The sequence below is a fragment of the Natator depressus genome, chromosome 1 (genome assembly GCF_965152275.1).
Source record: "Natator depressus isolate rNatDep1 chromosome 1, rNatDep2.hap1, whole genome shotgun sequence".
Taxonomy (NCBI): domain Eukaryota; kingdom Metazoa; phylum Chordata; order Testudines; family Cheloniidae; genus Natator; species Natator depressus.
In genome coordinates this window covers 263,599,645-263,625,880 of record NC_134234.1, presented here as the reverse complement: position 1 = coordinate 263,625,880, position 26,236 = coordinate 263,599,645, and the positions used below count along the sequence as shown (strand labels likewise).

Sequence of the window (26,236 nt, the reverse complement as noted above, 5' to 3'; positions counted from 1 at the left end):
CCTGATAATTCTTCACATGAGGAGGGTTTGCAGAAAAGTGCAGGCCATCTTGAAGTGACATTTTCCTAAGAAAGCAACTTGAGCCATGACTACATCTGCTGCAGAAGTATGTACCTTGTAGTTGTCCTTTGATATAAAGAGAACAAAGGGACTCCCTTGTTTGTCTGTGAACCAGCTGAAGACCTCCTTCACTTGACTATGATCCCCAGGATGGAATTCCTCTCCACTCAACCAACGTGCCTGTGGTTGAGATGAGCTGGTAGATGCAGAGAGACTCGGTAGACTACAAGCTGATGATTCAGATTTGTTTTCATCCCATTAAACAGGAGCTGGTTTCTTCTGGGGGAGATTGCTTAAGGTTCCTTCTGTCAGTTTTTGTAGACTATTACTGCCTTGTGTGATCTGAGAAAACACATCAGTTTCCTCAGAGCAAGATGCATCGTTACAGTTCAGAGTACTAGTGCACTGATATACAGTGTACAGCAAATCTTTTGCTGACTGACCACTTCCCCTATGCTAATGTTTTCCCCACAAATGCTCCCCAGCCTGTTATCTTTGCATCTGTCAGTTATTCCTGACTGGACATCTCTGGAGATTGTCATGCTGGGCTTCCTGGGTGTATGCATCTCAATGCTAATACTATATACAAGGAAAAAACAGACTGTCAACATCTTGATGAATTTAACAAAGGAAATCTTCACAATCTTGGGACTGAAGACATTTCACCATAGCTACCCTGACTTTCTGTGCAGGTGATGATTTAAGGTGGAGACTGGCAGGTAATGTGACACAAAATTCTGAACTAACAACCAATATTTAAGATCAGAGGACATAATATTAAAATTTGGTTGCCTACGGTTAAGCACCAATTATCCATATTAGGCACCTAAAATATATGGACTCCTTTTCAAAAAAGCACCCATAGCTTCACTGGAAGGCCTTAGTCCTTTTCAGGAGCTAAAAGATTTGGATATTGGAGCTTAGAGCTCTTCTCTGGACTCCAGAGATCCTTGAACTTTTTATTTTAGTTACTTTGTCAAGAGGAACTCTCCCTGGATCTTCCAGATCATGCTTACAAAAATAATGGTTGTATAAGTGAGAAAACCTGTAAATGAGTAATTATCACATATGTCCCCATCTTGGTTTAGCATTTGTGGCATTAATTGTACCATTAACACCAACTATTAAAGTTGCACATTCTTCTTGGACTCTGTATGCTGAAGCCGTGTGCAGATCTAATATACATCCCACTGCATTATTTCAAAAAGCAAAAGTGTGTCACATTTTTGAAAATATTAAGATTTTTCAAGTAGAAATTACTGAGTTAGTTCTTAATTCCGTTTTTATAGTTTACTTAGCCATATTCAATATACTAGGAGGTGAGATTTAGAGCTTCATAGAAAATATGTATACAAAAAGACAACATTCTTTCAGTAACATATTTATCATACAGCCCAAAATCTCATATAGTCATTTTTCCTCTGCCATAAATTCAAGCTCTTCACAGTTCAGCAATCTTTCAGTATTTAAAAATATAATACATTTTAAAAAGGCGAAACTTTCAACATTTCATTAGGTTCTTATTGAGGTTTTCTTACATTACGTCTGTCTTGTGTTCTTCAACATTTATATTTTCCATCGGTTGGTTGCATTTTGAAACAGAAGTCAAACTCTCAAACAAAAGCAGAACAAAAGATTTTCATCCACACTGGCCTCATCCTCATTTTAATCATTTCTTAAATCCACTGCAATAGTAAAGTACTCTTTGCCATAATATATTTCACCAACAATTTCAACTGTTGATAAAACACATTATTCTCACTTTAATCCACTGCTTCTTGCAGATGATCATCTTGCACATTGGTGTCTTCCTTGAGACATTCAATCCTTAATTTCCTCCATAATCTTTAAATCCTTCCAAAGGTGAGATTGGGGGGAAAGAACAAAAGAAATACACAATACGATAAATGAACAAAAATTCAGACTCATGGTTAAAACCCAGGACTGAGTCTCAGGAGGTTTGGGTTCTATTAATGACTCTGCCACAAACTTGCTCTGTAACCCTGGCCACATCACAATCTCTCCGTGCATCAGTTTCCCTAGGAGTAAACTGGAGGACATAATATTTACCCAAGATAGCCTCAAGGACATTGTGAAGATAAATTAATTTCGTAAAACACTTGGAAGATAGTATAGAAGTTCAAGGTATAAAGAGCTGAAAACATTCTCCCTTAGCTCTTTTCACAGAAATCTGTATCTCCCTCTCTAGCTTTTATTACACTTTTACTTAACTGGAAATAATATTTAGTTGTTGCTAGTAAGTATAGTTCTACTTATGGTATAGGCTCCTATGTCTTAGTCCTAATCCTTCAATCAATTACAGATCTACCAAAACTTCACATTCCACGGTGGCACTACACTGATTGGAATGACTTTACGTAAAAAATGCACAGTCAAGCTATTATCCTCTTACATTACCTGGCCCTTAAGTTCCAGAATAGAACATCAAATCAAATAATGAAAACAAAGAGCCCAGAAAGGCTTAAAAATGGAGTGGGCATAGGGTTCAGCCCTGGGTTCCCTCTTCAGTGAATTCCCTTGGCCAAGAACATGTGAATTCAATTTTTTCCCACCCTTTTGAGATATGAAAGAATGTCTTTCTTCCTATTACTACAGTATTACAATACCAAAGGCCAAAGTAATGAAGGAACAACAATGTCCTGGTCTTGCAATCTTTGATGCATTTTTACTCTAGGTGTTAGAGTTTCTTTGTTGTCTGTAAAATCTTTAGTCTTAAAGAGCTGAGATTTTAAGCAGCGTTTCTTAAGAAACTTAACCAGGCTTCCTTTTCACACCCATGATTTTCCCTGCCACAAATGACAGATCTTGTTGAAGAGTTAGAGCCTGATCTTAACCTCACTAACTGCAAGAGGACTCTTTCCATTGTCATCAATGAGCTTTTCAGCCAGCCCTTAGTCTTTGCCCTGGAAAAACAATATTTCTATGAAGTTTATCAGTCAGGATTGATGGTAGCTAACATTAGGATCATTAAGTGCACCATGATGTGTGCCCCACTGGAGAAGGCACTGGACTCCAAAGACCTGCCAACCACACTTCAGAAGCAGCAGCTTCCACCACTATGATCTCCTGTAATTCTCAGCAAACTGATCTGTGCTTGGCTCCAGCTGTCAGAGGGAAGGCAAACAGAGCCGAGCACTGCTCAGCGGAAGTGACCTTTTGGCGCTGTGGAACTTTCCCCCACTCATACTGGAGGAGGCAGGAAGAAGGGTCTGACATTTGGATGAATCTGAGCCCCATTTAGCCTTACATCGTCCCAGTTAGGCTTCTTTGACCCCTATGGCAAACTAAGGGTCCTCAAGTTACATATCTAGTCTGGTTTTCTAAATGGACACTTTCAGCACACAGGTTAATATTCTCCTCTGAAAAGGGTTCATTTGCCTGTGACAAGCTGCCTTTTGCTGACCTTCAGGAGTCATTTCACTCATTTCCCGAACAAATGAATCAGTGATTTCCATTCCAATTTCAAGGTTTACTAATCTCGAGTGTAACTGGAGCTACATTGAATATGCTGATTTGATCACGTTCATCTATAACTTGCAGGCTCAGCACTAAATCATCTTCTGCCTCCGATACCAATGATACACAGGCTAGTCAGTCTTATCTTGATAGGTTTCACAAAGTCCTTTTCACAACCATCTGTGTTACATTCTGGCAATCTCAAGGACTTCGAAGATTTTACATTTTGGCTGGGATTTTAAAAGGAAATTCAATAGGATTTGGGTGTCTAAATTGCTTAGGCTCCTTTGAAAATCTCTGCATTACTCTTTTTTACCTCCCTGTACTACAAAATGACCAGAAAGTAAGTACTGTGATCATCTAGTCTGACCTCCTGTAGTGGCAGGCTCACCTGTGTTAAACTAATTTAATCCAATCTTGTCTCAATCAAGCAAATAAGTCATCGATTTTTAGAAATAAGATCGGAGTATGATTTAGAAGAATGATGTAAATCTTTTGTCCTCTAAAGTATTAAACGGCCTTAACAAAAGCAGGAGGGTTGATATCTAATGCAAAAATCAGCATGCTTGATGATTAATACATAGCATATAGTGAAAATATGTGTCATATTAATGACAGAACAATTAGAGTGCATTGATTCTTTTAAAATATTTTCTTTGGATTTTAGATTTTAAATTAAGGCTCAAAATAGGTTTACTGGAAAGTTACAAAATCAAATAAAGTTGAGAAAAGAGCTAAAGTGAACAGTGTGATAGCCATGCATTCCTTTTAGTAGGCTATAAATCTGTAAATTGTCTTTCATCCAGTAGCCTCTCTCCAATGTAAGCTAAAATGTGCCCATTAAATATGTGATGAAAAATGAATCTAAAAAACCCTCCAAAATTACAGCATTGAGGACTTGATCCTGAGGTACTTAAGTACATGAATCTCCCTATGATTGAGTGTATACTCCTTGAATGGAACCTGGCAGAGAAAGGGTTAAGGGAAGAAGGAACTATGCAAGCTAGCCCCAGTAACATGTGGTAGAATAAAAAAGGACTTGTCTGTGAGAAGTACTCTAGCTGGGGGCAGGACACTTTCAATAACTGCTTGCGAAGAAGTCAGTCTGGGACAAACCAAAGGAACCTACAAATGTTTGGATTAGAAGAGACTGCTAGATACAACAGAGCGCAGTGTATCCATGCGTAGGATCAAACTGAATGCTTTACTTTCAAGAGGAATTTTTGGGAGAGACTAAAGATCTGGAACAGCCTTTCACTAAGAGTACCAGAAACAACAGACTAACCAGTTTTAAAATTGATCTTAATAAATTTACGAATGGCTTACATAATGGATTTGCCTATGATAACAGGAGACTGGACTTGATGATCCAGGAGAGCCTTTCCAGTCCTATGTTTCTAAATAAGGTTCATTTCAGCAAAGCATTTGGGGCATATGTCAAGATGCTGAGGAAAAAAAACTCAATTCAAATGTCTATTTTGAGACCAGATTGGCTGAGCAAAGCCCAGTTTAACCTCTTAAAAGCATGACTCGGACAAACTGAGAATGATCACCACATGGAGTCACTGATATTCCCATTGATGTCAATGGGAGTTCTGCATACACCAGTACCACAGAACTGAATACAGAGCTAGATTTGATGCTAAAACAGCCACCACTCTAAGCTGTGATTTCATTCTGGATCTGTCTTTTTTCATTTGGTATCTGAAGGAATCCTGAAGGATGACTGTCCTAGTTTTTCACTGAGAAAGTGAGAGAGAAGGGGCAGAAGAGCATTCACTGAGTACCAACTCTCAGGAAAACACCAACACTTAAGTGGTTTTTCAAATACACTGAAGCAGGAGAGGTACTAAATGCCCCGTTCTTTCTTTGGATAGGAGGCACATATGATGGCCTTTCCAGAAAAAAAATATTTTTTTCTGAAAAGTCCCTATGTATCTGAGGAAGGGATGTTTCAGACCTCTCTGGAGGATCAGGATGTTAAGACAGGAAGAAAGGAAAGTGAAAGGGAGGTAGGCTGGGCTGCTAAAATGGTACTTAAAAAACCCCAAAACATTAGAGACTAAAAGAGGAAGAGGGAAGTGTGAACCAAGTGATAAAATGTGCACAAATCAGTCTACTCAACCACAAATTATGAGATATTTCATATTCAAACATCCAAGATTTGTGACCTTCAAAGAAGTATTTTTACAGTAGGTAAAGTGGTTAAGTAGGTACAGGGATAAATGTCTCCCCCCCCCCACATGGACTTCAGTCAAACTTCCCCTCACTGTTAAAGCCTTGCAAATTTATGTTTGAAAGCAAGCTTGCACACTGGGCAACTTTTCCCAGCTCTGTTTCTGGATTAGAATGAGAGCCCTAATTCAGTAGGATAAAATTATACAACAGCCAAGTTTAAGTTTTTCTTTGAAAAAAAAATCTAATTTCACTTTCCTATAAATGTCTGCCTTAACAAATGGAATTCATCAACTGCTCTTGGATTCCCAGGTAGCATATGGGTTTCATTTTTCATTTGCATTTTTAATTGCTTTTTCTCTACATGCATTTAACAAAGAGATTGCAGCCTTTTCTCTGTCATGTAGACCATAACACAGTTATTTGCACAGTCTTTGCCACTTTAAGGTTGAACTACTGAGATACGCTCTACTTTGGGCTATGCTTGAAGACTACTTGGAAGCTTCACACAGAGCAGAATGTAGCAGCCTGCCTGCTTAGTGAAGTGAATTGTTCATGTTACAAATGTGCTCCATGAACTGCACTGGCTTCCCATCTGTTTTTGGGTGCAATTCCAAGTTTTATTTTTGATCTACACTGCAAAACATTACATGATTTAGGACGTGGTATCTTTCTCCCTGTGCACAAAGAACAGCAGAGATCATCCTGAGGCACTTTTGCTGATAGCTTAATTTTACTGACCTTTAGAATGGTACAAGACCTATCTTTTTGGTCAAGCATATGCTTGATTTAAAATCATCAGTACATTATCTCTGGTTGGTTGAAGGAGTACAGGGAGGGGGCTGATTTATGCTGTCTTTTGTGGACAGTTTGATTTAATGTTGAGATGCATTTAGTGCTACAGTGATGGGCACGTAAGTCATTATATAAATAAATTACAAACCTTTTAAGAATGTCCAAATAAACCCCAAGAATACAAACTTCCTTGGAAAATGGTGGGCACACTCAGTACTGGAAGCAGTCACACCCCTCATTAGTTTCTCTTCAAACCTGTATCATGTTTGTCTTTTCTATAGTGAGGTTCTGCCAGCTCATTTTTACATGGGTCGCTCTCTCAGCCAGTGCTACGAATTGGCACCTTCTCATGAAAAGGAGAGGTGAAACTAATGTCTTCTGAATACTGATGAAAACACAGCCTAAAATGGAGTTTCCTCTCAGGAGCTTGTACATCTGTCTGTATAGAACAGGCAGGGCAACAGAATGGAACCACAAGGAACCGCTTATAAGAGGACTCTCGGGGAGCAGGAGCTACGCCTAAACTCTGCTCTAAGACCCGTCAACAAGGATGGGATAGAGTCAGCAAAAAACAACCCTATTCAGCTCTGCCAGATCCCACAGGCATGTCAGCAGCACCTGGGCTGGTATCAGAAAATCTACATTAAGTTTCCCCATGAAGGGAAACTTTCAAGCTGGACAGGAATGACTTTAACATCAAGTGATGACTTCTTGAGCAAGGGCCTACCAATTACTTGTTTAAGGCTAGTCAGTCAATATCTTGGCCTCCTGGAAGGAAGTATAAACAATCCCCAGTCTTTTTCTATGTCCTATTCTAACTTATTTCTCTATAAAGTTGTTTTCTAGAATTTCTTTCCTTGCTACTAGGTATTTCTTTCTTTAAAAAAAATTGGTTCAGTACTATGAGTTTAAAAATGTAGGTCCTGATCCTGCAAAAGACTCATTCATAAGATTAACTCTTTGCAAGATTGTGAGCTTCATTTTTAAGGGTATTTAGATGCGTAAAGATGCAAACAGGCACCTACTGGGATTTTCAAATGCACACAGGCATTTACCTGTATTTAGGGGCATCTAAATATATTTAAAAATCTGGCCTTAAGAGTCTTAAATGAAGTACATGCACACACTTTTGAAAATATGATATATATATGTGCACAAACTAATCTAGTTTAGGATTCTTAACCCTTGCAAACACTGCTTTGAAACTAAAAAACAACAAAAACGGATACTGCATTTGCTGATTTGGATCTGGCCCCAATATCTGAATATGCAACAATGACTAGGTTTAATTCTTTGATCAACAGCACGAGGACAGCTTTTTAACCTTACCTGTGCCATCTGCCTCTCCAGTTTTGACCGGGGAATATCTTCAAAATAGTTTTCATTTCTTCTTCTCCTCGCATCCCCCTGCATGATAATGTGAGGAACGTCTAGGGAGCCACCGGTAGTGTAAGTGCTTTGGCTAAGTGAGGGAGACAACTGAGGAGGAGTATGGTTACCGCTGGGTTCCTGGATAGAAATGGAAAATGTAGCATGGTATAATACCATTTTTATGTCTTCAAGCAACCTGTTTAAAACTATATTTGAACTACTGTCAATACAAAATGTAGGAGCATTTCCTGAAGAAAGAATTTATAATGAATGAATGTTATTTTGTATTAGATCAGGGGTCGGCAACCTATGGCACGCGGGCCAAAGACGGCACGCGAGCCGATTTTTAATGGCACGCTGCTGCCTGCCGGGTCCCAGCCACCGGCCCCGCTCAGCCCACTGCCGAACCCAGGCCGGGACCCCGGCAGGCAGCAGTGTGCCATTAAAAATCCTGCCCATCCCGGCCCACTCTTCTCTGCCCCCCCCGCCGGGGCAGGGCGAAGAAGCTTGGTCCTGCCGGCTGCTGCTGCAGGGCAGGCAAGCTCCCCCTCCCGGACCTCTTCCCCCAGCGTGCTGGGTTCCTGCCCAACCTCCTCCTCTCCCTCCCTGCCACCGATCAGCTGATGGCCCTTGCGGGGGAGGGGGAGAAGTGGAGCCGCAGCGCACTCGCTGCGTGGAAGAGGCAGAGAAGAGGTGGGGACGGGGCCTTGGGGAAGGGGGGTGGAATCAGGGCATATCCCCGCCAGCCTCTTGCCATGAGCTGCCCAGGGCAAGGGGCTGGGAGCACCCCCATGACCCCAGCCCACACCCCCAGCCCTCTGCCCTGACCCCTACACCCCCCTCACACCCGCCCAGCCCTCTGCCCTGATCCCTACACCCCCCCCACACCCCCAGCCCTCTGCCCTGACCCCTGCACCCCCTCACACACCCAGACCTCTGCCCTGACCCCTATACCCCCCGACCCCAGCCCTGACTCCAGCACCCCCCACACATACCCAGCCCCCTCCACATCTCTTGCCCTGACTCCTGCACCCCCTCACATGCCCCCAGCCCTCTGCCCTGACTCCTGCACCCTCCTCACACACCCCTAGCCCCCTGCCCTGACTCCTGCACCCACCACACATACTCAGCTCCCCCCACACCCCATGTCCTGACTCTTGCACCCCCCACATTCCCACCCTGAGAACCAAAAGGGAGCTCCTGCACACCCCCCCACATTCCCACCTGCACGCTTCATACCAAATGGGAGCTGCCCAGATAAGCACACCACCCCCAAACCTCCTGCCCCAACCCTGAGCCCCTCCCTCATTCTAGCTCCTGGCCAGACCCTACACCCCAACCCCCAGCCTGCTCCTTCACCCCCCAGCTCTGTGCTCAGTGCACTCCCACCCTCAGCTCAGTGCAGAGAGAGAGGAAGAGAATGGGCTAGAACCAGGGAGAAGGTAGGTACCTACTCTATATGGGCAGGGCCGGGATCCCAGACCGGCAGCAGGCTGAGCGGGGCTGGCAGCCGGGACCCTGGCTGGCCGGAGCCGGCGGACGGAACCCCAGACAGGCAGCGGGCTGAGCAGCAGCGGGCTGAGCTGCTCAGCCCACTGCCAGTCTGGGGTCCCGGCCACCGGCCCTGCTCAGCCCACTGCCGGTCTGGGGTTCTGGCTGCCGGCCCCTTGCCAGCCGGGGTCCCGGCCGCAGGCCCCGCTCAGCCCGCTGCCGGCCTAGGTGAACGGAACCCCAGGCTGGCAGCGGGCTGAGCGGGCCGGCGGTGTAAGATCAGCATTTTAATTTAATTTTAAATGAAGCTTCTTAAACATTTTGAAAACCTTGTTTACTTTGCATACGACAATAGTTTAGTTATATAATATATAGACTTATAGAGAGAGACCTTCTAAAAAAATGTTAAAATGTATTACTGGCACGCGAAACCTTAAATTAAAGTGAATAAATGAAGATTCGGCACACCACTTCTGAAAGGTTGCCGATCCCTGTATTAGATTGTGACTTGCCCTACACAACTTGTAGAGGGCAGTAATGCACCCTTATTTTCCTCACAGCCTCCCCACATCACCAGTTTGTGAGCAGGCTCCATGGAGACACGATTCCTCCTGTGTAGATGGAAGTTGATGGAGATGCGTGGCGAATGAGCAGCACGGGAAGGGGAAGTAATCTGCTACTGGTATAGGCTGGTAGAAAATTACATCCCCATTTCCCAACTCTGAGCCAAGTCCTCTCCCAGAGTTGCTGCTGGGAAGATACAGCTACATGCCAGCCCTTGCAGGGTCCAGCTAAACACACAATTGATGCCTTAACTATTTGTAAGGGGCAATATACCACCACTTGGGAGAAGCCACGTGGTTTGTACTCCAGCAATGTCTCCCCTTGTTGGGAGAGAAAATGAGTGGACAGAGATATAAGATACATACTTTACGTACAATTTGTAATGGCCCTGCAGAATACAGTTGATATGGGGATATTAGAGAGAGAAACAGAACATAGATTACAACTCCCAGGGCTCCAGAAAACATCAGTGTATCAGTATCTAGCCAAACTGTTTGTAACGGATGCAGGACACGGTGGCCTTGTCTAGGACACTGGGGTAGTTTGGGAGTTGCAACCTTCTCGTACATCCAACACCACAACATTGCAAACATTAGTGTTCAGGTGTCAAAGTTCCACTTGCTAGTAGGAAAGCTAAGAGCACGCTCTCCACCACCGCGACAATCGGCACCGGTGCTGTACTGGTAGGGACTGCAAACACTAGCACAGCAACTGCACTGGATCAATTCTTCCTCCCACATCTGTCCCACAATGCACTAGTCACTTCTTAAGTGGACTCTGATCAACTTTCTGGACTCTGCTGTAGAGTCAAGTTCTCCAGAAGCCCTCACCTGCACAACTGGGCAGAGCACCTTCGGTCTCCATGTGTGTACCCCTTTTTGCCAGCATCCACTTCTGTGCAATCGTCAAATTTCAGTGTTAGCTTCCCACGCTGCTTTTGAATCACGTCTCAAAAGAAGCTTTTGTGCAAGGATACCTTAAGCTGGCCTGAGGTTCACAAGAGCGCTTGTCCAGATCTGGGGTGACCAGGAGATACAGTTACAGATGAACCCCACTATCAGGAACAGTCTGGTTTCTGACCAGGTGTTGAGCAGATGGCCCAGTTATCACATGCACCAGGAAACAGTGCCAGGAGAAGATAAAGATAATTTTCTTAGATTAAGTTATTTGGAGCAGGGAATGTGCCAGTTTATGTGTATGAAGCATAACTATAATATAAGTATTTAACATTAAACAACAATGGGCCTGAAGGTACCGTACAACAATGCCGAGATACAAACGGCTGCTCTGGCGCAGGGAGGAAAACCTACTTCTTATTGTTTTAGAGGAGTAACTAAAGTGGATTCTTGGTTCAGTTTTCCACAGAGCCAAACTAGATTGTGGACCGCACTAAGGCACCCTATTTCAAGCTGCTGAGAGACCAGGAGGAGAGTAAGGAGGCCTGGGGTGGTCTAATGTGGTTGGCTGCTCTTCCAATGGAAGGTTTCTGCTCATAGATAAGAGTGATCAATCTCCGCATTTCATACTGTATCTTTGTTACTTTTGCTTTAATATTTACCAATGTTTTCTTCATTAAAAAATGTTTAAAGCTACTGTAGGAACTAGAAAAACTGAAGTGGTGGTATGAGGCTATTAGCCCAGCTAAGACTTATATTGGCATCCTTTTAGGAACAATCTTCACACCAAAAAATGGTTCTTTCAATGTGCTAGACACAAACAGATCTTCCTACAGAAGCAGATATACATTTCACTGTATCCAAACTATTCTTCAGCTTGAAATAAAATCATTAGTGCATATTATAAGGTAAACACTCCCCTATGTTTTTGTTTGAGTATTTCTATGGTACAGTATCTCAGGTATTGAAGGAGTAGAGGATCTTAATCCAAACTCATGTCCTTTCCTTTAGGACTCCCAGTGAGTCTCACTGTATGGACTCACTGTACATAAAGTGATGAATAATATTTAGTTACAGTCTGCATTAGTAATTCTAGCTGTTAGGCAGTGAAATATTTTTCCTCATCCTGATTACATGAGGAGCAGATCTAGTGTACTTTTCACTGTACAGAGAATGTACAATGCTGCTAGTAACATAGGATGTGAAAGCTTTTCCACCAGCAGAAGAGGAACATCCCCATGTATAGAAATAGTTTTCAAGTCCAATACATCGAAACCCCTGAGTGAGTGTGTGCTACTTTCAGCACTGGCCATTTCTTTTTTATTTTAGCACTTGCAGTGTGCCAGAAGACCATTCACACAACAAACCAAGATATAAAATGTAACTAAAAATACCCTATTTTGAGCAATTCTCTAGGGCAGGACATCATGAACTGAAAGGCACTTTTGCTAGCACAACATTAAAAAACAGGTTATAGATTTCTAAATCTAAGCATTTGTATATAGCGTTTGACACTAAAGAGGGTAAAAACAGGGAGGTCACAGAATCGATAATTTTCTGTTAAAATAAGATTATAAAAGGCAGCAGCAGTTCCCACTCTAGCTTTACCTTCTCCTCCTAACACCAGGAAATACAACTAGGGAGCACATTATGCGCCTGACAACTGGAAATCCATTCCAGAATGAAATTCCAATCAGAGGAGCAGTCACCATGGAAATACTCAAATCAAATCTACTCAAACAGGGAAGAACTGAATGAAAATGTCATAGTAAAAGGTGCAAATGAGCATGAACTACCTTGAACACAACACAGTAAAGACAGGGTCCCCAGACCATAACGTAATACGGATAATAGATACCAAGAAAGCAAAATTTCTGGGATTAGAAATCTAGTGAATTTATTGCAATGGGAGGGATATAAAAATCAGTGAATGTGGAAAATCCCAGGAGGTACCATGACCAGGCTTGCAGGAGTGGGGTTATTAATGGAAACTGAGTAAGACAAGTAACTTTAGATACCCAGAAACACCTTGATATCTATACATGTTTATCTCACTGATTTCAGTTAGCTCTGTGTAACTAAAGCAGAGACTTGCACTACAGAGCAGCAAACAAAAAGGAAAGTGATAAAACTCATTCTATATGCTTAGCTACTAAGTGACAATTCTTTTTGCTTTCAGTTTTCTTTTTAAATAGGATTTTTATAAAATGATTGCTGACTTTACAAGATACCAAATTTGCTAGAAACTTACCCTGAGGGTTATTGACCTTGGTGGTTTCTGAGGAGGGTCTTCGTGAAGCCTGTCTCCCAGAGATGCCAAAATACGTTTCCTGTGGCCAACCAAGCTGATTTTTAAAACCTGAAAAATAATAAAAGCTCAGGTAAGAACATTCATTAAAATCATTAAACAAAGGACCAGTCAGAAACAAACGCCTTTTCTATAAACTTCTTAACAGGTAAGTACTCTGCATTGGTCAAGTAGAAAGAAAGAGTGAGCGAGCAGTGGAAGGTGTACAAAGATTAGCAGAGGGGGTTACAGGTCAGAGAGGAGGATGCAGAGTAAAAGGAGGCGAGAATGATATAGAATGGGGGGAAAAGAAAAGCAGGTACAGTTAAGGAAAGCAAAGACAGGCAGAGCAGCAGAGTAGGGAGAAGAGCGAAATCAAAGTGGCGGGAGAGAGAATTTCAGATTGAATTCCAGATGGAACAGTAGTACCAGAAAAAAGGGAAAAAATAAAACCAGTAAGAAAAGACTGGGGCAGAAAATGTAGGAATGCAGACAAGAGTGAGCAATGGAGAATAAAGGGTGCAACTGAAATGGACGAATAGTGGTGCTAGAAGAGTGAAGAGTGGCCAGACTAATGGTTAGAGGAAAAGGGGAGAGGAAAGAAATGGGAGAGGGAGGAAGTGAACAGCAAACAGAAAAGCTGGTACTTCTATAACTCTCCACCACAGGATTCTCAGAAGCAATCTCAGCCTCCACACACAGAGTCAGCAACACTCTCAGGCATGGTGTGCACCAAAGAAACACAGATTTGATTCCCGCCAATCCTGGTCAGACCCCGTCCTCCTCTAGACAGAAATAAAACCTCTCTCCACAGCAAGACAACAAACAATTACCCCCAGTGGACTGACCAAAAATGTTTGGACTTGCCAAATTCCAAACCTTAATTTATAAAAAATGATAGCTGATCAAGAGTTGAATAATTACTGTGTCACTACAACTCCCTAACTACTTCTATTGATGCTCTAGCATCAAAGCAAGCTCTCTCCCTCACCTCCTCCCCCCTGCCCCGCAGTTGTTGGAAATATGAGGTGGAGGGGAGGTGTAAGGACAAGGCAGAAAACCTGAGCATCAGTGGCAGAAAATAAAGTCTGATACAAAGAATTTCTACAAATCTATGCCAATGAGCTAGGAGGCAGAGATCCAACCTCTGCTCTGTCATAATCATAAAAATGGCAAAATCACACCTTTGTAGAATCCTTCCAGGCTTCAAATTGCTTCCTTTCTTCCTGAACACATCACCTTCCATTGTGGGGCCACTACTAATAGAGACTGTCAACACTGACATGGATGCAGGGGATTTCTCTTTCACACTAAAACAGGCAATGGCCCAGACAGTATTGAGAAACCATTCTTCGACACTAGTGACCTCCCAAACTACTGCCTGGTCTCTAGCGTCCCTTTTCTAAGCAACCTGATCAAGAAGTCAGCAACCTTTCAGCAACCAATATCTTAGATCCGACTCAATCTGGTGTCAGAACAGGGCACAGTACAGAGACATCTATTGTTGCTTTGGTAGTTGACCTCCTCCTGTCCACAAATAGGGGAGCTCCATTCACACTCACCCTGCTGGTCCTGTCTGCGCTATTTCATATTGTTGAGCATCTAACAGTCTGGTTGCCTGCAGCTGAAGAGGTCACTGGAACCACCACAAAACCAGGGCTTTCTGTTCAGATTGAACCCTGAGGATCATTGTGAGTAGCTGTTCCTCCACAGCAGGCCCCCCGAAGAGTCCCACAAGCTTGTTATCTTTATATTATTCAAGATATATAGGAAGACATTAGGAAAGTCAGTGAGACAACACAGGCTGAAATGCCAGCAGTATGCAGGAGACACTAAAGTCTGCATCCACTTTACATCAAATGTAAACAGCACCAAGATGGGTGAGGTCCAGAGGATCACAGAAGGGCAAACATAGAACCTATCTTTAAAAAGGAGAACAAAGAGGACCCAGGGAACTATAGATCAATCAGCCTAACTTCAATACCTGGAAAGACACTGGAACAAATTATTTAATAATCAATTTGTAAGCACCTAGAGGATAATGGTATGATAAGTAATAACCAATACGGATTTGTCAAGAACTCATGCCTAACCAACCTAATTTCCTTCCAGGCCTAATGGATGTGGGGGGGAAGCTGTAGATGGGATATATGTTGATTTTAGTAAGCCTTTTGACACAATCCCACATGATTTTCTCAAAGGCAAATGAGGGAAAAGTAGGTCTAGATGAAATTACCATAAGATGGGTGCACAACTGGTTGAAAGATCATACTCAAAGAGTAGCTATCAATGGTTCACTGTCAGACTGGGAGGGCGTATCTACAAAGGTTCTTCTCGGTCTGATACTATTCAGTATTTTCATTAATGACTTGAACAACAGAGTAAAGAGTATGCTTATAAAATTTGTGGATGATGACAAACTGGGAGGGGTTCCTAGTACTTTGGAGGACAGGATTAGAAATCAAAACAATCTTGACAAATTGGAGAATTGGTCTGAAATCAACAAGATGAAATTCAATAAAAACAAGTGCAAAATACTACACTTAGGGGTGAAAAAAAGCAAATGCACAACTACAAAATAACTGGCTAGGCAGTACTATGGCTAAAAGGGATCTGGGGGTTATAGTGGATCACACATTGAACATGAGCTTTGAATGCCCAATTATCAATGGCAGGAAAAAAAGCCCATCTTATACTTGTTAGTTGCTTGAAGATTGGGCCCCATCACATCACATCAGTCCTTGCCAAAGCAACACACACATTCATGATCTTCATGTTTGATCACTACATTTCATATCTAGGAATGACGCCAAAACACCCCCAAATGCTCACATTGGTACAAAAAGGTAGCAGATCATTTGTTTAACACAACAGGTCACTCTGAACACATAACTCCAGTGCTCCGGTCTCTTTGCTGACTCCCAGTTGAATGAAGAGTCCAGTTCAAAGTCTCTGTCTCGATATTCAAAGCTTTGCATGGGCTTGGCCCTAGCAATCTGAGAAACTGCCTCTCTCCCCATGACTAGTGAAACTGATGACTAAGAAGCATTAGCAAGATCGCTAATTAATAAATCAGAGCAGGAATGACTTGAGTGTCACTTACTCTTCCTGTGGCTTCATGCAACTGATGAACACCATGACAGAAGAGGAATGAGTCCCTGGAACTTTGCAGGTCAGGGCTCTGGAGGTGGGTCTCCAATTGATTAAGCTCTTTTGAAAAGAGTGGGCTTAATCTGAAAACTGCACCCATCTCAGAATACTAGGAACACCACACAACCTCTATCACATTTTGTTTTTTCATGAAAAGTGGATCTTACTGTGAATCTGGATGTGGAAGGGTTTGAAGATGCGCCTTACAGAAACATTTCATATTTGGCCAATAGGAAAACCTAATCACAGATCAGGGACTAACCACTTTGTTAATGAAAGATGCTTTGGTTTTGGTCTCAAAATGCACAATGGCTCCCTCATAATTGTCTTACCTGGATGTTCATTGATCATCTTCCCAATAGGAAATGTCATTATCTGAAGCCCTTATACATTTGAGTTATAAGAAGAGAGTTCAACAGATAATCTCAAAAATTGTTCTGTGATAGATTATCCCTGACAGTATTTAGCAAAAATGTCAAATATCAGAAATATGGGTCAATAGTATGTAAAGGGAAGGAGGCCTAGGGCAGCATAATATTACAAGTATCCTAATGTTTCATACCAAAAGGCCATAAGAGACTCTCACTTACTTGGTGCACCCAGCCATCTAGTGCCCCATCAGTATTTTCAAAATCAGGTTAACACTGAAATACTTAACAAATAACACTGAACAAATACTGAATTCTACAGTCAATTAATAGCATCCATATAATTGTTATGCAATTTAGCATTATGCAGTAAAGATTGTAGCATATTTCATACATGGCAGTGAAACGAGTTTTTGCAGTTTGGCGGTGGTAAATCATATAGATTGTGTCATGACACCGCTACAGTAGCGTAAGGCTAAATTTCGTATCAGAGACAAAAAAGCACGTGTGTGATATGCCTCTCACTTTGCCGACACACATGATACATGCCACAAAAGAGTGAAAGCCCATATCACATTTTTGGACTAAGTATAACTTCCATTCTAGTGAGTTTGCTTATACTTGGTGGTGTAATACAATTACAAGAAGAGTGGAGCAAGTCATTTGTCAAAAGAAAAATGTAGGCACAGAGATGAAGTAATATTATATTTATGTCTCCATATTCTCCATTCATTCCACTGGAGAATATTACAAATTCACAAAATATGACTGCAACATTTTGCATTTGGATTTTTGATTTAGCTGACAGATATGAAAACACACTCACACACACACACACACACACACACACGTATCCTGATAACTCCCTGGCGACTACATACATACAGATGCTGGAAAAGGAAAAGCTATGTCTGCTAAGGTTGGCATAAACTTACACAATAATTTTTTTTGGGGGGGGGGACTATAAAGGCTAACAGAATTCAAGAAAACAAATCCTGAAAAATTATGAGCTCTGGTGAATATTATGTAAGAACAGTTTAATAGGGCTGTCAGTGTGCCTGAAGCACCCCACCTTGTTAGCAGGTATTGATCCTGCTGGAAAAGGGATAAGTGGGTTCTGCTGAGCCACTGAGGCAGGTAGCTCCTTACCCCAGGCAGATCTAAGATAGGTGGGAGCATTTCTCTAGAGACAGTGGAGTTAGGATCTGGGCTGGGCAGTCCTGAATTAGAAATCCTAAGAGCATTCAATCCTCGGGAGAGGGCTTGAACGAAATATTATGTTACTTTTAATTTCTTTATTAACAAATCCACACCCCAGAAAGGGGATGGGTTTTTTATTCCAGCTAGCATGTTGACTTTGTTTTGGGGTGGTTTGGAACAGGCAGGGCAGCAGTACTAACAGCCATGGCTGTGGAAGAAGGCTGGAGACTGACTCAGTTAGGAGGCAACAGCACCTCGATGCCATTAAGCTGGGAGCAGTACAAGAAAGTAAACAGAGCTCAGAATAGCACTAACATTTTACAAGTGGCATAATCAGTTCCTCCAGTATTTAAGCTTCATTAATTAAAAAATGTTTCTAAGGCCTTAGGGTTGCGAAGGAAACCTTGTAAATATGAACCAATCAGGTGCTGTCTTCCTGAGCCTGCAGGTAAACATCTAAAATGTTAATTGAAATTCAACACTGTTAACTACTTTATTGCTGATCACTTTAGGTGAAACCATAAGCTTTCTGGGATTGTGTGCAGATAGTAAATTGAGTATCACCACTTTCCCTGACCCCCCACAGCGTGGCCCCTGGTTGGATAATACCAAACACCACCAGAATTAAGTGTCCAGAGCCCCCATATACTGCAGCAACGGGTGCTTTAGAAATGCATACGTAAGGCTACGATTCTTGTGAAAAGAAAGAATTCAGGGAACAAGAATCAGCCAGTGTGGAGTCATGAGGGTCTAAAAAGGAGACCAGGAAATGTAAAAATGAATTGGATTTCAATCCACACCCACACCCAGGGAATCAGTTTTGTAGTTAAAGGCCTGTAGAAATGATTCCTCCCCAAATTCTCCTCTGCAGATGCTCTTACTCAGCTGAGTGATGGGTATTATAAAGATCTGGAAAATGTAATCATCCATAAATTAGCAGAGCTCCTGTCATAAATGAACCCCCAAGCAAATATCTAGATCATTTTCCAAATATGATCATCCTATGGTATGAAATCATATTAAGTATGGATACAAACTGTGTTACAACATTCTATCACAGCACTGGAGCTGTATAGAAAACGATCGGCCAAACCCTGAAACTCAGGCCTTGTTCACACTGGGACTTGTACAGTAATTTGTATTTGGATCTATTTTCAAATATAGTTAAAACCATGTTTGGTTGCAATTGCTCGTGGCAAACCTGAGTCATCTTTGTAAGCCATTAGAGCATTGAGATGTAGTAGTTTCTGAATGTGTGTGATAACCCCATATACATAGTGGAACTTTATGCACTTAAAGTATTAAAATATATTTTACATTTTTAAAATTTAAAGCATTTATATTCCTCCACTGTGTTTTTTTAAAATACATTTTAAAACATTGGCGCACAGGATTCATGTCATAACAGGATCTGACAAGGAAGTAGTAATAACACAGCAGAGTCTTTCCTCAGGAAAAATGGTAAGAATCTGAAGTACAGCAGTCCCACTAGTGCACACATCCATCTTTCCTGATCTATAATTTACCCAAAAAACTTTGCCGTGGGCTGAAAGTTGGTATCCATTACATGGGGTAAATCATTTCCATTTTAATGACAAATAAATATGGCTGAACCGTTAAACTTTTAACAGTTACTGTACATATTTATGTAACCTGCAACACTGATACAATTACACTGGGCCTCACTGCTCCGTCCTGCTGAGAAACTTGCTGCAGGGTGGTAGAGACGCAGGGAAAAACAGATGTTCACTTTGCAAAGTTTCTTGTTAAGCATTCCTTCCTCAAGGGCATGTGGTCTGAGGCCCCGAGAGTTTGCATGGAGTGAGGTGTCTCAACCCCAGGGATCCTAGGAATTGGTGAAGAGGGGACCTGCTAGATCCATGGAAGCGGGAGTTGTCTGCAATGGATACCTGCCCCTCCACGCTATTCTGCTGGCCCTCTTCCTCTTAGAACTATGGTGGCATTGAGAATCAATCATGGCCTTGTAGGTGCCAAGCTGCCATCAGCTGAGTGCTCCTGCAGCTCCTCAGGAACAGCCATAGACAATGCAAATTCATACAGCTCCATGCTGTACTAACTCCTAGCCACCTTTTTACCCAGGAATCCAGCCAGCCTGCAGGGGATAGTACTGTAGAGTGGCTAGTTCCTTATTCTTCCCCATCTTAAACATGGCCCTTACCCCAAAACATCAGCAGATCGTCTGCATGCTTAATGCATTAGAAGGCTCCTTGGTGTGCACGCACCATGAATGCCTTCAAAAAAGGAATACACCAGTCTGCTGTTATCTTGAGGTAAAAGAGCTGTTGCAACATAGCTGGACACAAGACGACAATATTTCTGGTTGCCGTTGTTTCAACAGAAGTCACTACTTCCATGTACATCAAGCTGGTGAGAGACTGGCTTATAAATGATACAGGGTATGTGTCATTATTCTACTGTATATATTAACCATTTTGAAACAGTTGTCAAGTTGTCTTGGTGACAACAACATTCCACAAAGACAGATGGTTGTCTAATAAATTCTGTTTCTATAAGTCAGTCATGAAGAAGTGAGATAAATAATCTACCTGGAAAAATAAGGCTCAAGTATAACTCAGAATGCAGTTCTGCAAGTAAGGGTTCTAATGGGCTTATGTCTTCTTTAAGTATCTGGAATTATGGGTCCTGATTCTGGTTTCATCTGTGCTGGTGTAAATCAGAAATACATCCACTGAAACCAATTGAGTTACACTGTTGTAAAACCGGTGTAATGCAAGATCAGATTCAGGCATCTTATGTTTATTTATTTAAGCATTATCCTGTAGCACTGAAGTTACTGGGAGTTTGGTCATTGACTTAAATAGAAAATCTTCGATTTACACTCTGGGCCTCATCCTGCCATCAACCTGATTTCAAAATTCTCATTTACTTCAGTGGCAGGATCAGATGTGTCTTAAGAAAATATATTAGATTGTAAGTGCTTCCTGTTATTGAGTTCTATATAAAAATAATAATACTGATTTTCTGCTTGTAACTGAAAATTATTAGTTTCATTTCTTTATCATGGTCTTCTCCTAATTTCTATTAAATTAGATCTGGTCATTAAAGATTTTCACTATATCCCTTGATGACTGGTCTTAGGCTGCATGTTGAATCACTTTTTAGAACAACTTTTACTTTAGTTTTTCATGAACACATTCATGGACTTTTTAAAACATCTTGATTTCATAGTTTTGCAAACCACAGATGTAACAAAAACATTTACACACACACAAAGATTTTATATATTTGTAATATATACATTTTTGTTTTATACACACACCATATACACACACGGTGTTTGTATAAATATATAGTGGGTGTATAAAAAAAAGAATTTTTGATTATATCGGAGGTTTGCAAAAACATTAAACTGAGATGTTTAAAAAGCCCATTGAACAATATCCTCTCCGCCCCAGAATTATTAGAATCATGATCAACTTGGCTTATTCTGAGTCACAAGGCCAAAAATGATTTATCATTTTATTTAAACAGCACTTAATGATGAACTGTTTTATAGACACAAACAGTAAAATGTACTTCTCCCTTCCTCACAAAGCCAGACTATTCAGGCTCCATGTGGGTGGAGTGGGTGCAGTAATACAGGTGAAATCCACCTCCCATCCAGTACTAGAACATGGAATTGCTATGTAGCTAACCCCTCCCATTGGCTTCTGTTCCTGCCTGAGAACTGAAATAATGGTTGCAAGCCCTCAGATCCAGATGTACAGAGTAGATGGGTTCATGGACCTGGGGAATCTCTTCTGTCCTACCCCATGGTAGGGCTAGCACAGAGACCCCAGAGTTCCAATGTGTTATCCCATTTTATCTTGCAATATTATTTGTATAACAGATCATCTAAAAGCATAATTTGTGTCACTGGCAACGTAACAAATCCTACACCGTTCTTCTAATCTTGGAGAGTATTTCAAATAGTTTGCTGCTAGCAAAGTACATGAAATCTGTATACAAGAATGAACAGCATTTAGGGTGGTGAAATCTAAAAAATGAAATGTGAATCTCTACAGCAATCTCTGATACTCACTGGGGTAAAATGGATGTAGTTGCTAAGTATGACACAGTTCTATCAAGATTATTGATTCCAGGTAAAAGGAAAGTGCGCATTCTTTTAATAAGTGTTCACTGAATTACTAAACAGAATTATATATTACAAGTGCCAAAATAATTTGATGATGATGATTATTATTCCAATGAATACCAAAGGGAGCAAATAATGATTTGCCACTTGGTACAAAAAGTGCAACTTACTGTAGTTCACAATTATAATAAAAATAGACACTTGATACATATGGAACAAAAATAATTCTTTTTCTAACATAAGGGTAATGATTGCAATATTTTATAGTGAAAAATATATGAGAATAGAAATTTGATTATATACGTTTGTTTTTACATCATGCAATTATATATCATGGTAATGAAACATAATTAAAAACTAATACAATATAGTGTTGGATACCTCCTCTTAACATTAAAATTTAATGCATACTATTAACATGGTGACATCACACAAAACACTACAAAAGCCATCTTCAACATGCACAGAGAAGGTCAAATATCCAACATGACAAATTTTGTTAATCATCAGAATAAATGCTTTTGAAAAACATCATTTAATTTAGAAGAGGTAGCTTCCATTTGCTGATACATTTACAAGTCAGACAGCTCTCTGGTTGATAACCTAATTATTATTATGTTTGAGAATTTTCCATTTAGTAAATGATTGGGTCCCTGCACCAAACTAAGCCGAACAGCATGAGCCCAAACCTTGCACGCCTTAGTCAAACAAAACTGTCAGTGAAGACAATTTTCGCCTGCATTCAGGCTGTTTTGTGTTAAATGGTGATGTGCAGAGAATAAAAAAAAATGACATATTTTTCCAAAAAATGCCATTGTTACTCATCCTTACCTGCTAAGTCTCTGAATTCAATATTTGATCAAACACTGCATTAATATTATAGTATAAGTGTAGTCACTTTACAAAGGAAGAGCTTAAAAAATAAAAATGTGAAACTTGTTTGTACATTTTGAAAGAAGAATCATCCTCAACAATGTCAATATGACAACATAGGGAAGTCACAGCAAGAAGAAGACAAGTATCCTCCTCACATATACCCCGAAGTATCACAGAAGCGTTCCTAGAGAATCAGCTGAACTACATGAAGTTACTAGCTTGAAAGACATTGTTCTTCACTGCCAGTTAATCTCGTACATCACAGGCTGGCATCATGCTGTACTTTGACTCTTAATTTGTGAGGAAGAAGCACCTTGGGTGGGAGAAAACAGACTCTGTGAGCACAGCAGAACAGTTGGATTAACTCCACCAGGGGCAGAGGGGACAGCAAAAGCATTTCTCAAAATATCTTTTCCTTTCATGCCTTGAGGTGAACATTATCAGAGACAAGGGGTTACAAAAGGATACAAATAAAATGGCAAAAAATATTCATCCATCAATAGCTGAAGAGAGTTCTCCCTTGTGACTCTAAGTAACATGACAAATATCAACACAACAGATTCATAACCTGCACTATTTGAGATAAATTGATTTCATAAGGCCATTAAAAATCATACACCTCTTATGCGGATTTCTTCATTAAACATTCAACATTAGCATGGCGTGAGCAAAAACAGTTTTGGTCTTGAAGCAAACTGGGAAGAAACTAGGCAGAACTTACTGAGGTGCTCTCTTGTGTTTCCAAGTTTTGGCAGACACGTAGTGAGAAGGGTTATTCTTGGAGTATTTCCATTTAGGCCAAAACCACAAACTCGTGGATTATGATGGGAAAGCCTCTCTTTCAATAATTTCCAGTCCAATTTTCTCTTATACCAAATTATTGCTATGGGCTGTTAGCGTAGAATGCTGTAGAATTCCCCCCTGCATAGTGTTCTCATTTTTGTGATCTTTTTCAGAGGTCTCTGGAAAAAATACTTCTTAAAGGACCCTATTAAAGGGTGATGACTCTGATCTCCATGAAGCTGTGTGGGAATGGTGTGCATATCTTGTTCCTCACCTTAGGCCCACCCACTTCCTACTCCTCACCCTGTGCAGATCCTGGGAGTGAAATCCCAGGAAGGCAGGACAATGGCAGGAAGGCTGGCCCCCACCCTTCACACAGAAGAATCAAATCCATTATCTCAATTCTGCAAGGAGCTCCACATGGTCAGATCTCTGTATCCGCACAGAGTCCCATTGGCCGCAGTGGGCCTAGGCACTAAGAGTTGCCAGGTGTCCAGTTTTCAACTGGTACACCTGGTTGAAAAGGGACCCTGGTGGTTCTGGTCAGCACTGCTGACCGAGCCGTTAAAAGTCCAGTTGGCACAGGGCTGTCAGGCTCCCTGTGTGGCTCCTGGGAAGCGGCCAGCATGTCCCTCTGGCTCCTAGGTGTAGAGGCAGCCACAGGGGCTCCATGAGCTGCCCCAAGTGCCGGCTCTGCAGCTCCCACTAACCGGGAACCATGGTCAATGGGAGCTGCAGGGGCGGTGCTTGCAGGTGGGGGCAGCACACAGAGCTGCCTAGGAGCTGGAGGGACATGTCACTGCTCCTGGGAGCCGCCTGAGGTAAGCACCGCCTGGAGCCTGCACCCCACCCCCCCTCCCCTGCCCCAGCCCTGAGCCCCCTCCTGCACTCTGAACCCCTAGCTGCAGCCTTCACCCCCTCCCACACCCCAATCCCCTGCCCCAGCCAGGAACCCCCTCCTGCGTCCTGAACCCCTCATTTCTGGCCCCACCCCCAGCCAGAGCCCCCACACCCCAACCCCCTGACCCAGCCCGGTGAAAATGAGCGAGTGAGTGAGGGTGGGATAGAGCAAGCAACGGAGGGAGGGGGGATGGAGTGAGCAGGGGCGGGGCAACGGTGTTTGGTTTTCTGTGATTAGAAAGTTGCCAACCCTACTGGGCACTCTTCTCATTGCTGGATTGAGACCCATGTATGGAGAATACAGGGAGGGGGAAGAGGGGTTGGACACTACAATCATGCCCAGGATTATTACCAAACCATTCCTTTTTGAGTAACTAATCCTATATTTGAATATCTCCAATATTGTAATTTATAAAACTTCCTTGAGCCAATGCCTAGCCAGTCTTATTGTGGAGTTATAACATTTCCCCTAATATTTAACCCAAATTTTCTCTACCGTAGCTTCTTGTTCTCTTCTTGTTGAGTTATGAAAATAATCATTATTTCCTTTATAAACATCCGTCTACATATTGGCAGAGAGCTGCAATTGCCTTCAGTCTTGTTCTCACTAGATGGAGCATGCTTATTGCACAAATTCTCCAGTTATCAGAGAGTCTTCCAGGCAAGACAGGACTGAGTTTCTAATGTACAAACAAACAGATTAAAAAAGAAACCCACTGCGCCCTGCAAAAAATCCTTTTTTTAGACTTCTACATTTATAAATGATAAAGCAGCAAAAAAAAAAAAAAAAAAAAAAAAAAAAAGTGAGTACAAGACCAATTTTCTTTTCTTTTGCCCTTTCCCGATACCATATTTCTTATTTTTCAAATGTTTATCTTATATATTGATCTCCCCTGAATTTTCTGTAACTGTGACTGTTTTAATAAAAAAGAGCCCAGGACTGTGTGGAGTACCCCAACAGAGACCTAAGCTGTACCATAAGAGTAGAATAATTGGTCTTATTATTTTATGTATTACTCCCATTAATGTATACAAAATTGTATAGAATTGGCCTTTTTTTTTTTTTTTTGGTGCCACATTGTTGACTCATGTTCAATTCAATATCTACTACGGCCCTCAGGTAATTCCTCCCGGTATTACTGTGTATGACCCTACAGCCCTTCCTATATGTTGCTTCCTACATCAATCATTTTACATTTCTCTTATTAAATCTCATGTAATTGATTTCAGTCTATTCTCCAATAAATCCTATTTTACAAATGCTACTACAGCACAAGAGAATCAGTCTTTGGACTGGAAATAATGCCACTACAGATCTGCATTTATTGTGACAAGACAGCAGAATGTGAATCTTTGCTAGATCTTGGAACTATAAATCTGAAAGGAAAAAAGTATTAATTTATAAGTTGAACATACAGCACTGGGAATATTAATCAACAATATTCTTGTGAAGCCAGACAGGTTTTTACATCATCGCTCCACAAATGTAAGCTACGGTACATATTAAATTAACTCACTACAGAAAAAAAAAACCCCAACAACCTGTCATGAACATTTTATAGCAAGTCACCACATGAGCTATGATTAATAATGAATCAGAAGTGCAGAGACAGTATGAATAACAAGAAAAGAGAAAAAAAGACTTCATTAAGTTAAAATGATGAAATAATAATGTAATTTAGGTAGTCATTCAGTGTTCTAATGTATAACTTTTTGGGACATATTT

The 26,236-nt window shown here is 41.4% G+C and overlaps 1 protein-coding gene across 13 annotated transcripts in view; it reads right to left on the bottom strand.

The window, feature by feature from the left end:
• The window catches only part of ANKS1B (ankyrin repeat and sterile alpha motif domain containing 1B), a 749,199-nt gene that overhangs the window by 65,338 nt on the left and 657,625 nt on the right, over positions 1–26,236 (bottom strand). For 10 of the 13 annotated variants that reach the window (XM_074941837.1, XM_074941834.1, XM_074941833.1 and 7 more), the window contains 2 exons: positions 13,081–13,188; positions 7,837–8,016 (listed from right to left, as the gene is read on the bottom strand). In XM_074941837.1, coding sequence (XP_074797938.1) covers positions 7,837–8,016; positions 13,081–13,188 — 288 coding nt within the window. Of the gene's footprint in view, positions 1–1,822; positions 1,853–7,836; positions 8,017–10,763; positions 10,931–13,080; positions 13,189–26,236 lie in introns of those variants that run through there. The other 3 variants (XM_074941840.1, XM_074941843.1, XM_074941844.1) reach the window with 3 other exon arrangements.